At 37.3% G+C, this 16,787-nt stretch overlaps 1 protein-coding gene across 4 annotated transcripts in view; it reads right to left on the bottom strand.

The window, feature by feature from the left end:
• Positions 1 to 310: 310 nt before the first annotated feature.
• EMSY (EMSY transcriptional repressor, BRCA2 interacting) overlaps positions 311 to 16,787 on the bottom strand; it is an 82,455-nt gene continuing 65,978 nt past the window's right edge. For 2 of the 4 annotated variants that reach the window (XM_090265655.1, XM_090265659.1), the window contains 6 exons: positions 14,376 to 14,540; positions 12,503 to 12,658; positions 9,020 to 9,171; positions 6,549 to 7,112; positions 5,120 to 5,620; positions 311 to 2,357 (listed from right to left, as the gene is read on the bottom strand). In XM_090265655.1, coding sequence (XP_090121781.1) covers positions 2,163 to 2,357; positions 5,120 to 5,620; positions 6,549 to 7,112; positions 9,020 to 9,171; positions 12,503 to 12,658; positions 14,376 to 14,540 — 1,733 coding nt within the window. In that variant the 3' untranslated portion in view covers positions 311 to 2,162. The remainder of the gene's footprint in view (positions 2,358 to 5,119; positions 5,621 to 6,548; positions 7,113 to 9,019; positions 9,172 to 12,502; positions 12,659 to 14,375; positions 14,541 to 16,787) is intronic. The other 2 variants (XM_090265662.1, XM_090265660.1) reach the window with 2 other exon arrangements.

Raw genomic sequence — 16,787 nt, 5'->3', positions numbered from 1 at the left:
AGGAAGCCCTGTTAGTAAACTCCATTAAGGGTAGGACTTTGTTATTCACTGTAGTATCCCTGGTGCTTAGAACAGAACCTGGCACATATTAGATGCTTAATTAATATTTGTTGATTAAAAGAATTCCTGCTGTCCTTGAAATTAACACCCTTTAAAAGAAAAATTTTTAAACGCTTCATTTGATAATTTGTTAATATATACACTAATTAAAAAAGAAGGTAGCTTATGGAAGTTTCATTTACCATTCTGGTTGCTGAAACATATTAAAGCTAAATTCTCAAAGGGACACAGGTATGCTATGCTGCCAGAATATGTAGAAGTAGAATGTGTAATTTTATTCAAGTTTTCTCATATTACCTGATTCACAGATATTTAAAAGATATTTTATTTTATAAAAACTTACATCTGTAAGCAATGGATTGACCATAACAGAGGACTTAACCTGGAATACAGGATAGGCTGAAGGGCCCATGAACTCCTAAAATTGAATGCAAAATCTAACATGTATATTGGCATGTATATCTTTTTGGTGAGAGTTCATAGTGTAATTAGATTTTCAAAGTCTATGACCAGAGGTTAAAAAATTACTTAACTATAAACAGTCACAAAGTCTTTCAAACATGAATTTGTACAATAAAATTATATCCAACAGCTCCATCTATGGGTAAGTCATTATCACCTAACAGAAATAATGACAACTACCAGAGATCAGTGCATCTTACGAATGCTTGTGTTTAAATCTTCAGTGTCACTCTAGTGGGAATTGACTAACTACCGTATCACAGTTTTTCTTTCCAGATACAGATGCAAAAATCAGGAGACTGTTGATGAATTCTACTTACAGTACTTCAGCACCAAAAAAATTGGGCAGTTATGCTGATATATGTATGTACAGTTCAACATTTGTCAGTCTTAAAATGCTTAATTATAGTGAAATCTATATAAAACCGTTAAAAACTTTTCTATTTACATTTTTTTAAAAAATGAAAAGTATAATTTCCTTTGCCACAACTTGTCAAAACTGCCTCTTACCCTCCCACCCCCATCCCCTCACTACTTGTGACAGATGGTAATCACAAGGCCCAAACATATTGCTTAAACAAACTCTGTCCTAAAAAGGTAGAATGCTTAAAAACATTACATTTACAACTGTAAATGAACTTTTTATACATTTCAAAGGGGGTTAAACAAAAGTATGTAAAGGATTTTCAAACTCAGTCCAATGTGAATGTGCAATTTCAATGTAAAGATAGCATCATATGAATAATTTGTTTTCCTGAATATAACTGACCATTTCCTTTGGGTCAGAAAATATTTCCTTTTCCTCTGCTTCACAATGAAACATTTTCTCATTAAGTTTTCTTGAAGTGGGGAGCGGGGAGGTGGAAAGGTAGGCAATCCTGGTTTACAGGAAATTTGTCAGAAGAAATATAGTCTGCTTCGAAATGTTTACATTTAAATAAATAGAAGGCAAGTGTGCCAGACTAGAGCACAAAGGAACAATAACACAATAAATTAGCATACAACTGGGGAGCATGTGCAAGCCACCCAGAAAAGCACTGCCTACTGGTTGGGGATCTGATTTTCACCATCCAACAATAATTCTTTAATGCCAGCATTTTTCTAGTTATTTTTATAAACTATGATCTGAGCAAATGTAAAGTGTTAACCATTTTAACTAACACTTCCAGGGATTTGCAAAAACATAGAAGATTTTTTTAAAAACTGTTCCTGAAACACTGTTTCAAAGCACAAACTATTCACATTCTCCTTTCTTGACAGTGTTTTGCTCAGTAGAAACCAGCTGAGGAACACTCACAGAAAAAGTCTCTCTGCACTGCAAGACAAACTCTTTCACAAGTCATGTTCCAAAAGAGGAAGAATATCAGATCTTACACCACTGTGGATGTGCATCCTTTTCTTTTTTTCTTTCTCCTTTTTCTTTCTTTCTTCTTCTTTTTTTAAAAGTACATTCTCCTGTGAGTTTTACCTTGTTTTAAAATGCTGCTCCTGCAGCCATTCTTGTTGAAACACTGCTGCTACTGCAGGGTCTAACAGCCTAAGCGTGGGCAAAGTGCTCTCTTCAGACATGAAAATACAAGGGTTTCCCTGGACACTTGGTAACCAAGTAGGTTTTAAAGTGCACTCCTGTGTCCAAAACACTAGGACCGCTCAGCAGAGCTCTGAGAGGGGCTGGGCTCAGTCCCGTCCTCTGTGCTACTGTCCGCGTCCTGCTCCATTGCTGTTTCCTCATCGTCCAGCTGCTGACTGGTGAAGTTGTTCAGCTCAAGGAGCCCACTGGGCTCTACGACTACATTGGAGCTGGAGTGACACGGAATAGCATACTGGGGAATGGCCTGGAAGAGAACACACACGAGAGAAGCTTTATGGTAAGAAAAGGTAACAGAAAGATTTTTCCAAAACACTAAAGAAGGAAAGGGAACCTGACATTTATGGGACAACTACTACAGCCTAGGCACTGTGCTAGGTCCTTTCACATATGATATTCTACTAAATCCCCATAACAACACTATAAGGAAAACATTATTCCCATTTTATAAATGAGGAAATTAAGAGGGTCAGTGACTTAATCAAGGTCACACAGTTGGGTCAGGGTTAATGTCAGGATTCAAAGCCAAGTCCTATAAAACCTAAAGTAATCTTTCTACTCTTTGATGGCTCCTCTTCCAATAAAGGAAGCTAAAGTCTGTGCCTAATTCAAGAGAGACTTAGAAGGATGCTTTCATTTGATCATTAAGCACATTTTAAATGTAAATATAATCAGGTTTTGTGCATCTGTTCCCCCCTTTCATACAGCTCATCATTGTGAAAAAGCCTCAGAGACAGGAGACCAGGATTTTTGTCCAGCTCTGGCTCTAACTTGTGGACCCCTGAAAACGTCACTTCACCTCCTTGAGCTTTAGTTTGATCTTGTGTAAAAGAAGATAGTTGGAGAAGATATGCTCTAAAGATCCTTGGAGTTCTAAAATAGTACGAATGCTACAATATAGGCTCATTCAGGGTAGTAGACTCATCTTGTTTACTGTTCTACTGGAACATAGAGGTTAAATAATACATATGGAATGAATGAACAAATGAATGAAATACACATTATCGTTGTCTACAAAAGACAACTCTTTTCATTCAAAGCATTTAATATCAAAGCACTTCTGCAGATTTCTTTCACCCATCCCTATAGGCATTTTACTGAATCAGCAAAATCAGTACTTCATGTCAAAGCTAAGTATTACTAATATGATCTGAAAATGTTCTAACAATGTATTAAAGATTATTATAATAACAAGAGCTATCTTTACTGAGTTTTACTATCAGACACTTGACCAGCTATTTTATATACATCTTCTCACCCAATTCTCAATACAACCCTTGTAAGGCAAATGCTACTGTTTCCATTTCACAGAGGTTAACTCTGTTGCTCAAAGCCAAAATGTTAATAAGGAGTACAGGTGAGATTCATATCTAGTATTTCTGACTCCAAAAGTTTGATCCCTAATCACTATGCTGCCCTCCCCTCTGACACTGCATCTAGTACATGATACATGCCAAAAGTTAGCTGAGTATTCTATAGAGAAACCATTAATTAGCTATTATCCTTGACATATGAAACAAATTCTATTTTCACCCCTGTTCATAAAGTGCAGAAAATAATTTTCAGTTAAGCTATCCAAAATTATTTTCAATTTAGTATGCATACCAATTTAAACCCCCAGGAGCCATAGTAAATTTTAGTAAAAATAGTAATAGTTACCATTTGTTGGGCAATCACTATGAGCCAGGTACTGTGCTAGGTGCTTCATCACAATTTTATGTAATCCGTACATCCGCCATGTAAAGTACGCATACCTCATTTGCGTTCTACTGATGAGGAGACTAAGGCTCAGTGAAGTTAAGCAGCCTTGCCCAAAGTACCACAGTCAATGGCAAAGCCAGGAAACCATTCCTTTTTCATTATACTCTTACCTCTTCAGAGGAAAAAAATCTCTTTGTCAAGGATTATTTAACTTAGTAACATTTGTTTTAACAGGGAAAACCAAATTATTTGAATAATTCAATGGCTAGTTCTATGTGCTTTTAAGCATTTCTCCATACTTAATCATATCGTATTTGGATTAATAGCTTGGCATCATGGAAAAGGATAAGTTTACCACAGAAACTTCTAAGTCTGAATCTATGGTAAATCCTAGAGTATCCACATTTCATAAATCCAAAAGTTCTGAATTAACTAAAATGTGCTGCTCTGATACCTTCTAGGACATCTATCAGCTTATCATTAAAAAAAAAAAAAAAAAAAGACAACTATCAAGAATACAGCCTGGTACCCTGCAAGGGGAAAGGGAAATAAAACACAAGTTCTAAAGGCTAGTCTAAACTAAGTAATTCTTCAGTCTTGATCTACTATGCATGATAAAAGATGAGTTCAGAATGAAGGGAAAATGAGACATTATGTTCACTAGCCTGTACTTACCAAGGCAGAACAGTAACCATAACAAGATTTTTCAATAACAATGATCAAAATAAAAAGCAAAGCTTTCTGGTTAATCCCAAGTTAGATATAAAATTAAATTACTTAGAAAATTCTCTTACAACATGTTTCTCCAGACATTTCAGTTAACGAATATTTTATTGTCCTGGAAACCATAAATTTGGACCAAAATCAAGAACCATATTTATCCGAGGAAAGGGTCCCTGAAATGTACTTGAAGTAGAAGTGCAACTCAATTATTTCCGAGAAGTGTTTGAGCAAAGGTTAGGGAGCCCAAAACTGACCCCAGTAAGTTGCCAATCTTCAGGGATGACGTGCTGAATTAACACTGGGAAGTGTGGCTTGAATCTATAAATCAAGCTGACATATGGATTGCCTCTAAGGTGTGCTGTGTGACAATGTCCATCAATTTTCTAGGACTTGCTTTCAAAGAGTAAATATAAAATTGTGCATTTGAGTAAGTATTAAACCAAATTTGTCAAACACCATTTCAAGATAGTCATCAAAATAATCTTTCCCATCTTGGCCTGAATCTTTGTGACATCCCCGAACACACCAAACCGACCCCAGCCCCCCAAGATGCCCAAGAGTTCTTACATTCCTTCTAATTCTTACCTGGATGATAATTTCTGCTGGGCTCTCTTCAGCTTTCTTTTGGCCTACATTCTGAATACGCATGAACTGGCCTGTCGTAGGCACTCCTGGCGCATCCATTTTCCTTGTTGTTAGGGGAGGGCCAGCAGCAGATGGACTTGAACAGGACTCTCTACTTTTCTGTTGCTGGGGAGTGCAATTCGCCATCCCTGTCACTACCACGTGGGTGGAGGATAATGATCCTGCTTCACCAGTGAGCATACTAGTGGCAAGAACCTTCTTTGGGGGATCCACTACCATATGCTCTACATTTGTGTCAATCTGAGCTTCCATCAAAGACATTTTCAAAATGTCTGACACTGCTGTCTTCTCAGAGGCCTGAATGGGAGATATGCTTGTAACTGGTGATGTCAGCTTAGGCACAGAACTGCCACCAGTTATCTTTGTAACTGTGGGTGGCTGGCGCCCCTCAAAAGTTATCTTTGTAACAGAGGATCCTTGGGTTATAATTGGCTGCTCCACCTGAAAACAAATTGGGGTTGTGTGTGTTACAGCTACATCTCTTTGAGAAAACCTATCAAACACCCCAGATAATATGGCAAAAGAAACATTCGTGCGTTAATACTAGGAAGACATTGTGAAGCTTGGTGTCTGGACAAAAGGGCTGGGTAGGAAAGCACTGGTCACTGTTAAGGAACGTAGGGAGAGAGGAGGGGTTGAAAGAACCTTTGTTCAGCCAGCCAAGGTTCATAGCAATAAAGGAAAAAAAAGTCACAGCAGCCTTGTTTTCCTTTGGGATTTATATTCCCACACAGTATACCTTCAACTTGTCTCAAACTGTTTCACACAATGTTTGGCTTTTTAAAATAAGGTTTTTAAAAATAATTTATACAAACATATTCTTTCTCTATATAATCTACACATACAAACATCACTCCAAAGCCCCTGACTTTCCCAAATATAGTTTTTCTTTCAAATATCCATAGATAATTCCTCTGCAATCTAAAAGATAATTTATTAACTAGATGGTGATGATGTAAACTACAAAGCAAGATGTTCAATGAAACTCCTTAAAAGACTGTAGTTTACTTAGCATTATTGTCATAGAAATAAGAGTTTACAGGCATGGAAATAAGTATTTCATACATAAAGAATAAAAATAATTTAGGAATATCACTTCTATGCACTGTTGATCAATGCTGAAGTGATTTCATTTAAAAAATGCCTGGAAAATCAAGTTCTGAGTGCTACGGTATTTTTCCTTCCTATGCTAGTGTGTGCATTTCTTCCCTAAGGCCAACCTTCTGATGGTAAACTAACACTAGCGTAATGTGGCTTTCAAGTTTCCTCTTGCCAGGAGAAAGCACTGCTAATCACGTTAGGGTCGTGATGGTCTCATTTTTCCGTGAACAGAGAAGTTTAACTTTGCATGCTATCAATATTCCGTTACCTGGCTTGTCGGCTGTTTCTCTGACGAGGCTGGGAGCGCCATTTGGCTCTGGGGGGTTTGGGGTTGCACGTAGATTTTTGGTTGGTTCGGAGCCTGCTGCAGTTTGGGGAGCTGCTGTGTGGTTTTCACTGCAAGCACCTGTACTACAGTTTGCGGGGGCTGTGCCGTTAAGGTAGGAAGCTGCCTGTCTTTGGCCACGATAGGATGCTGTGTGTGCTGTACATCTGGTTTGGGCTGTGCTTGTTCTTGCTGGAGAGGGGTGAGTTTTTGATGCCTGATGGAAAGCTGGGGCATTTGCGGGAGTTTGTGCTGGAGCTGGTCTGCCTGCAGGTGGATGGTCTGCTTCTGTTTAGTCTGGAAGCACTGCAGAGTTTTCACTTGCAGCTGAGTCTGTTCCAGCTGGGGCTGGCTAAGTTTCTGCTGCTTAGCGGACTGTGACTGAGTCAGGGCAGATCGGTAAAACAGACCTGTCTGAGGGTCTAAAGTGTCCATCTCTTCAACCTCGCCCTCCTCAGTTCCAAGTTCCTCGCTGTGTTTGGTAAAAGCAGTGTGACTGCTTAATGCCTAAGTAAAAAAGGCACAAAGTAAGAATGAAATAAGAAAAACACCTACATTGCTGCATCTTCCTCAAATTTGAAAAGACTTGGTTATAAGATTCATGCAAAAATTTTCAGAGGGAAGAGCCTAAAAAGACCAAGAAACCTCAAGATTTCCAAATCTAAAGGGGACTCATATTGAGACTCTTTTAATTTCAATCCTCAGACATTAAGTATTGTAAAAACTGGTCTACTCACTTTTATAAGAAAAGTTCAAGAGCGGCCAGAACTTATAGGCAGGAAGAAGGGTGCTCTGCAAGGACAGTCCAACACATAAAGAGAAGAAAAGGCTTCCTGGCTAAAGAAACAGCCCTCAAGCCTGGCCATCGATGTTAACCATCCAAAGAAAGATGCAACCACTCAGGAATGAGGAGTCCAGAAAAAAGCCAAGGTTCAGAGAAGCCCACTTTGGCCATGTGCATGTCCAATGCTGTCCAGAAGGTAGGATTTACTGTCTGAGGAACGTGCCTATCCCAGTCCCCACGGAGGGCCTCTCTGATCAGAGCAGAGACAGTTATCACACTTCACAAAGGTCTAGGAAAACCGCCCTCTGCCCTATGCCTCCTCGCCCCTTCGCTCAGATTGCAGGCCCACCAGGCAACAGCTTCCCAGAGACCTGGCTCCCAGGAGGGAAGGGAGGTGGGGAGGGGACAAGAGCACTCCTGTCAGTGGAAAGGGAGATTGTCTGGTGTCAGTTTAATAGTGTTGGGAGGAGGACTTGACCTTGACTGATAGGGCCAGCCTGTCTGACCTCTCTGGTTGTCTTGAGAAAGGTCAATGTCAAGGACTGGCCAGATAAGGGCCAGACTCCAGGCTGAGATCTGACACCTATCAAAACCTCTGGCCATCTGGCTTCCCTCAGTGACACAAGATCTATCCCAGCCCCATCCTTCTTGCTACTTTGTCATATGCTACACCTCCACTCTAAACTTGGAGGCTTTGAGATTCAACTGAAATCCTCCCATATCTCAATGAATATACACACATAGGTTTTTAATTCAAAAATCTCTTCGTTGCCTGTCAGGAAGTTTGCCTACCATTAGGGTCAACTGTTACCAGTTGAGTGATGGTGATTTATGGAAATGCTAATAAGTCATGCAAATATCTAATATCTATGCTATCTCTTTATAATAAAGGCAGGCTGTTCTGGGTTTAAATCCTGGCTCTGCCATGTAGGATAAGTTACTTAACTTCTGTGAGCAAGAGTTTCCTCGTTTGTAAGAGGGATAACACACCTACCTTATAGGATCATAGTGAAAATTAAACAAGTTAGTGTATTTAAAGCTCAAAGCACAGTATCTGACACAAAATCAACTTATCAACATGTTTCCTTTTTCCCATATCCTTGGGACCAGATTTTCTGTTTTAATTAATTCATTCTCCTTACTACTGAGTCTTTTCCTTCTTAACTGGTCACATGTGGTAAAAAGAAGTCAAATATTTATTTACCTACTTATTCATAATGTTCCCACAAGGATTCATTATAAAAGCAAAAAGTAAAACAAAACTTAAAAACAAAAACCAGCAACAGCAAAACAAGCCAACTTCCATTTCATTTGAAAATCTTACCTCAGTGATAAATTCTTGCATAACAATAAAATTCATAGAAGCAGTGACCAATTCTGATGCCACAGATTCATCTAGATAGCCCTGCCATTTTGAAATAAGAGTTCACAGAAAATCCAAGAATACTATTTCTCAATTACTTTCTGTTAAGACTCTCAATTCATTTCCCCTATTCGCTCCTCATAGATGAAAGAAATACACACACATGCTTTGATTCAGTTATCTCTCTTATAACAGGAGATGAAACTGAACCTTATTTAAGGAAACGATGAAGTTACAGAAGGTAGGAAGAAAAAGTAGAGATACAACCTGCTGCATAATGTGGGTGATTGCTCCTGGGGAGGACGCTGGGATGGATTTCACCACCACGGAAGTCTGAGTTGCTGTCTGGGACTGAGCCACATGCTGGAGCAGTGTCCGCTGAGGCTGGGAGGGCTGTTGGGGCTGGGAGCGATGGCTGACTGAAAAGAGAGGAGGTGGATAGTTCTCCAGAAATCACTACAGCACCTGTCACCAGGAGTCATTTTAAACACATGTCTGTGATACTGCATCACAGAGAAAGTGTGATACTGTGAACTAGGAGGCAGAAGAGCAGAGTCTGCCCATCTATGAGTTGTGTGACTCTGAGAAAGTCACGTATCTTCTCTGAGACTTGTGTCCTCATCTGTAAAATGGGAATAACAGAGCTATTATAAGGATGACAGGAGAAATATATGTGGAAGCATCGGGAAAAATACTATCACAAAGGAGGAACAAACCTTCTGTGAGTTGTACTCACTTTCTCCAATGACCTTTATCCCACTAAGATAACAAAACAATAATTAGTTTCTATAATAGAATCTCAGATTAATTTAAGGATAGTAAGACTATACAAGTTTAATCTCTTGATCCCAGTTCCAAATGTAACAAAAACCAGAAACACCCACTCCTTTATAAGAAGTGGCACTATTTCACTCCTTATAGTTCCTGAAGATGTAAGAGGTCAAGAAGACATTGCAGAAAGAGAAATGGACGGAGAGTCACACCTGGATTCTGTCCCACTCTGCCGCCAACCAGCTGTGTGAATTTGAAGAAACCAATGAAACTCTATTTGACCTCTAAAACTTAAGAGGTTTTGTTTTATTTTATTTTTTTAAGGGATAATAAAAATTTGTTTCTATCTAGAAGAGGACCAAATGAAGTAAAAGACTGAAAGTAGTCCTTAAATTGTTAAGTACTAAAATGTAAAGTTAACAAAATAATAGAAAAATCAGTGTTCTTTCATCTTCTCAAATTTAGCTTATCTGACACAAATAGGTAAGAGTATAGATTGAAATAACCCCACTTATTATTCTCTTGCTACAAAGGTACCATTGAGTAAACTATTCATCTATACTGATGCCAATCATAATTTCAATGTTTTAAACAGTATATACATTCACCACTTTTTATTCTACAGAGCTTTAAAAATGATTATGTTTACTGAGAAACCAACTTTATGAATCAAGAACAAAAAGAGTAAAAATATCCAGATAAGTAGTTAAGGATTTTGAGAATATCAAAACTCTCTCAATAATCCATGATTATAATGCTTGGATATCTAGGTCTACAATTTCAAGTAGTAGTGGTCTGTGCTTAGAAAAGTCTTAGTGGGGTGTCCAAGGGTAAGATGATCACCACAGAAATCAATGTAAAGTGCCATTTGTATGTTTTAAGTACAGGACCTTAAAACTATCCAATGAAATATAAACAAGCTTTAGTTATTTCTATAACTCAGTCTATCTATATTCACAAATACAGTTTTCTATTGTTGCTATACACACACATACGCCTTCATCTAATATTAAGAGACCACAGGCAGCATCGCCAGTCTTCTTTTATAAACATATTGCAGTGCAATATTTTTTTGGTTTTTTTTCCCCACAGTCTGTTCTGTATGTACATTTTAAACTATATGAATAGTATCTGCCATATGTGCTCATGTGTTCAACCAAACTGGGGGGAAAAAAGGAGTTAGGGTTTATATCAAAACTACTGAAATAATTTACAGTATGACTGGATAAAAGAAAAACAAATCATACTAATATTAAAATTAAGCAATCAAATTAATAGTTATTATTGATGGAAGCATCATCAGAAATAAATGACATTTGAAAAGTAAAGACAATTTCTGATGAAATTATCAGATTATATGGAACATTTCTGCTGTCCATACTAATCTTTATAATTATTACATTAATTTTTTATTAAAAAATGAAATGGATTTAATAGAGATCAACTAAAAAGATTTAAAAATAATCTTTATTCAAGATACTATAAATCTCTTCCCCACAGTGCAGGAAAGTTAAGACAAAACTAACACTCACTACAGGATAATACAAGAGGCTAGGGCCACTGAACTGGCTTTGAAGTCAAACAAAATGGTCCTGTAACTGAGGACATGGTGGGAGGAGACTACGGAAGGAGGTTACAGAGGGAACATTTGGAAAACAGCTGAAGTGACCTTAACTGGGCCAAATAAATACCATAAAACAGTCACTTATTTCTTTAAAGAACTCTTATTTTTCCAATGTCAAACTGCTCATTTCTGAGAAAGAATGAAAATCTCTCTTCCTTTCTTCCACTGATAGAAGAAGCTTCCCTTTCCTCTACCAGGTCAGAGTAGAGCACATCCATTTAAGTGGTTTTCCCCCAAACATTCATCTTTTACCTTTGGTTATACAATTGGATGCACACCACTTACCTACAAGGGGAAAAGCAACCTCTGTCCCCTCATCAGTGCGTTCTGAAAAGGGTAAGTATGGGGAGAAATCATAGGTCTTTTCATCTATTTATGATAATGTAGTCTATCCCCAGAGGTCAATGCTGATTACCCTAACATACTGCCCTCTGCTTCCTTTCACTTTCTGCTAAACCTCTAAAGAAGGATGCTCGATGGCTTTCCATAATCTGTACATGGATTTCCCTATTTGGCAAGTTTAACCAATTAGTCTTAATATCTCCTAAAATGATGTCAAAAAATTCCTTTTCTGCTTTGGAATTTACATCCTTCAAATATTTGTAACCTTATATTCTTTTTAATCACTGCTAAAGAATACTTAAGACAGGTGTTCTTTACATAGTGCCTCATAAGCCCTCTCTCCTAACCCCTAATTATTCACATTACTACTCTCTCAACGATTTCAAATCTCGAGGTAATGAAGTGTCCAAAACAGAAAGCAGTATTCCAGGTGTGGTCTCACCAGAGTATGAGAAAAAGAATCTATTATCCTTCCTGCTCCATTCTCTATATATGCCATCCAAAAACCTCATTAGTGTTTTGCTGCCAGACTATATTTTAAACAAATACTTAATTTACTTTCCACTAGAACTCCTAAGTATTTATAAGAATTTAAAATTTTCCACATATTTTTTCCTTTACATTAAAAAAGGGTTGGACTTTATACCTTCTTTCTCCCTTGACCCACCTTCCCTCCTCCCAAATTAAAAAATTCAGATGCATAACAATGTTTATTCTTAGATAAAAAAGATTTTATCCTTTCTCTACAACTGTTGCACTATATTCAGATATTATTTATGGCCAATTTGCAGTTTTATATTACTTGCAAACTTTGAAACTTTGTAACAACCTATTGATTTCTTTTCTCCTAATTGTAAAAGAGTAAATCCCAAAGACAAAGTGAATTTTCTCTTAGAGCAAACTAAAAAAGATGTAGAAATATAAAATATATATTCTCCCCCAAACAAGCATCCTGTGAAATCCAGAAAGGGTAGTTCTCCTACCTTATTACTACTTTTTAAGAGGATACCTACCAGTAGTGATGTATTCAGCAACTAGTTCTGACTCTACCACAGCAATTGATGGACTCTCAGGAGAATGTCTCTTTTCCTGGGTCATCTGAATAGGCACTGCCATTTGACTCAAGTCAATGGTGGGTTGTCTTGGTTTAGATTCCAATTTTTCCTTTACTGCATAAAAAAGTCAGGGGAAAAGTTAACTTTTATTACAAACAAGTATCAAACACCAGAGCTGTCCATGGGAGTAACGAACCAGACCTCTGGGGCACTACGCTGCCAATGACCAAGAAGACAATGGGTTGAAAAGAGAGAAGCAGACTGCTATGCAGGGCTATGCAGTCCATGACGTGTTCAATCATACCCAGAAGCCTAGCAAAGAGGACACCTGTGTAATCAGAGGAAAGTCTCCCCCCAGCTCCCCCCCAGTTTTCACTAGGCCAGAAAACTGGTTCTGATTCCCTTGTACACATTGCTCTGAGAACATTTCCTTTACCCTTCTTCAAGGTAGTCCCTGGTATCTTTGAATTCTCCAACCTGAAAATAAAGAGTGAATAAGCAGTACAAAGCATAATTTCCTCTCAGGCACACCTACCCAGAATAGTGCAACACAGTGATGAGTTTCATTTGATCTGTTAAAAATCTGAGATAATCTCTAAAGAAATGTTACAATGTTTTCAATGACTCTTAAAGAAAAAAAATTTTTAATGTTAGGAAAAAATGACCTCTCTGTGACTGCAGAAAAATGTCTTATGGAATGAGTCTGGCAACAGGAATGGATAGATTTACTTTTCTGTCTTGATCACTTTTTCTACAAAATCTACTCATTCAGTTTCTACCCTCTCTATAAGGCATTAATAGAAATGGCCAAATATGTCAAAAACAAAGAGCTGAGGAAATGACTAAGGCCAAAAATAACATGAATATATAGAAATGTTAACCAAAGATTGACAGTAAGTGCTAGTATTCTTTGGGTAGTGTAGAGTGGCTGTTACAACGAACAGTAGGAACCAGTAATTAAGTCCACTGAATGATCATTCAGATTATTCCAACAAAGCATATAATGTGACAAAATCAAAATAATCACTTAAAGAAAGAAAATAAAACCTAGAAAATACAAAGTCACCCCACAAGTAAAGAGGACACTGAACTAGGAATCAAGACATGGAGTCTAACTCTACTCTAACCAACTGGGTAACCCAACCTCTCTAGATATCAGTTTACTTATCCATAAAATAAAGGATTGGATAAGATCATTGCTGAGGTCCCTTAAATACTCTTGACAGTCTTTGACCTATAATAGAAAAGTCAGTATTTATAACACAAATTTTGCCTAGAGTTCATTGAAGATATTAAGTAACTAGGAATACTGATAGGATCTTTTAAAATAAGGATAGCTTTGCATGGAAGCTCAAATATACAAAGAAATATGAAGATATAATTAAAACAAATTAGAATGCTGAAAAGGGCCATTAAGGTGTTTTATGAACATAAAACTGCTCCACCAATATCAAGGATGGCAGGGGCCCTTCAATCTACCTCCTACTATTCTTGACTAGAACTGGCAACTGTACTGCATCTATCTTTCCACATAGAAGTGACAGATTTACTCCTTTCTGGTGACAAAAGGCAATAGGATTATCCATTTAAATCAGGAGACAGAAAAGAAAGAGCTCTGCCATTTTTTCCCACCTTCCTGCTGACTATATCTATCCTTCAGGACACCTGTGCACATCCTAATGAACTGACAAGTAAACAGACTCACCAATGATTACAGACATGTCCAGAGGGGGGAAATGTGCTCAAATAATAACAAAGAAAATAGAACAGTGGTAGTATTTTCGCACAACCCATCTCCATGCTTCATTCAATTGAGCATGTGAATTCATACCTGTTGTCTGTTGGAGTTCTAATAGAGCTTTGATTGTTGAAGTAGCTGATTGTGATTCACTGGATACATCCTGATAAATTATGGTGGGGCTAGTCTCCATTGCAATCTCATGTTCTGACCAATCCTGACGCCGGGAAGCAATTACATGAACTACAGGCTGGGAATCTGTTTTATATTAGTTAAAAAAAAAAAAAAAAACCCTATAAACAAAATTTCTCTTAAAATTTTTTTTTTTTTTAAATCTTTGTATTTATTATAAATTTCATGCTTTATCTCCCCAAGAAGACTATAAGCCCCAAGAGGGCATGTCTTTCATGTCTGTATTCACTTAATCATTCATTCACTGATTCAACAAACTGGACACCTATGTGTCAAGATCTATATTTGGCAGTGAGGATACAAAGGAGCTCACAGAATAATCAGAGGATTCTCAAGAAGCATACAATCTGGTTGGGGAGACAGACATGTAAAAAGACAAATTACAATTCAATGTAATAATTGCTGTAATAAATAGGTGTGCATTTTTGTAGATGGGTGCTTATTTGTGAAGAGTAAGAACAAAATGCTGTAGGAGTATTACTTCCCCCAACACACCTGAAAACGTGCTCCGTATTACAACCTCAGCATTCCGTCAACATTCATTGGATGACTAATTTTACTGAAAGAAAATCCTGTCCACTGACAACAAGAATGAACAGATAATGTAGAAGCAGCATGATATAATAGGACACATACAACATTTGGAATTCGAAGTCGTAGGTTACAGTCTCAGCTCTATCAATTATTAGCAAGTTGATTCTTTGGGTCTTGGTATCATTATTTCTAAAATGGCAACAATAATATCACCTCCCTACCTCACAGAATTTCTGAGGATCTGAGGATATAAGGAAATGATATATGTAAAAGAGCATTATAAACTATGAAGGACAAAAGAAATGTTATTGTGGTGGTGGTGGTGACCTGAAAGTTCTCAAGACTTTTCATTAGTTTCAAAATAAATTACACCTTAATTCAAAATTTATTATATTCATGTTATACAGGTATGCATGTAAATACTAAATGTGCATCAAATAAAGCAACAAATTATTTATGAGTTTTCCATCTATAGAATAAGCAGGTTGGCCTAGACTATTGTTAAGTTCCTAAACTCCTTTGGGCAGGATATACAAAGCCATGATCCCTACTCCCAAGACTGGATTATAATGGAGGAGACACAAAATAAAGATATATATAGCTTTGTATTTTGGAATAAAATCAAATGATTAGAGCAAATAAGAGAAATATATAAAAAGACTGCTTTGAATTAGAATGGTCAATGAAAGCATCACAGAAGAATAAAAAGAATTCATGTAGCCCCCAAAACAAGACTAAATACAACGTAAGTTCTACCCTCTATGAACACTATTATACATTTGAAAACCAAAAAGCTGTCCAAAAATGTTGGAGTAGGGATAACAACTCTTTAAAAACAAACAGAAAAAAAAAAACAATAGCCTTAACAAAGAAAACAAAATCAGTTTACAATAGATTTGGAATTTTGAAGTACAATTAACAAACTGTACCCCCCCAACATTGCCCCCCCCCAAACAACACCCCCTTGGTAGGACATATGCCACAGAAGGGATGTATATTTTCATTAAACATCCCCCAAAATCTAGAAAATTGAAGGACACTTTCCTGAAATACCAAATGACATATAAAGCATATAACAATTTTTCTTTACTCATTCCAAATAGATATATAAAATTTAAACTTAAAAGAATTATATTAGGGAATATAAATTCTCAAGTTTAAAAAATTCTATTGAGGATACAAGTACCCCCTTTTTTCAGTGACAGGAGCTATATGCAAAGAATGACTTGGCAACCCCACTCTATATATACTGAATATTTAGAAAAAAGCATCAATTGTATTTGTAGAGGGATATGAAAGACAGAGACTAGAAAAGGCACATAAATTTCTGCACAGGAGCACCTATCAGAGGCATCACCAGAAATAACATCACCCCATTGAGACTGGGGAGATCGCTCACTCTTTTTGTCCATACTCAGAAAGAGTAGTTGAGCATCATAAATTATTACTGCAAACACCCCAACAACTGTGACATAAAATGAGAGTGAACTTAGATGTAAAAACCATTTCTTGAGTGATTTTCTTCTCTATTTTTGGCTTACACTTGTCTGGATAAATTTACTGCCAATCAGCTCTGACGCTGGGGTTAGAAACACTGACTGCGATACCAGGAGCCTGATCTCACAGCACTGTTTGATTATGTGGTATGCATTTACCTTCTAGATTTTTGGAAGTTTAACAAAGATTATACATTCCTGGTGTGGCGCATATTCTACCCAGTGTTTTTGGGGTGTGTGGGGGGGATGGGGGAGGAGTACAGTTTATAAATGATAATTAAAA

This window comes from Furipterus horrens, unplaced genomic scaffold (genome assembly GCF_987537825.1).
Source record: "Furipterus horrens unplaced genomic scaffold, mFurHor1.1.pri manual_scaffold_2, whole genome shotgun sequence".
Taxonomy (NCBI): domain Eukaryota; kingdom Metazoa; phylum Chordata; class Mammalia; order Chiroptera; family Furipteridae; genus Furipterus; species Furipterus horrens.
Note: the sequence above shows the minus strand (reverse complement) of the source record. Positions and strands in the feature narration are given on the sequence as shown.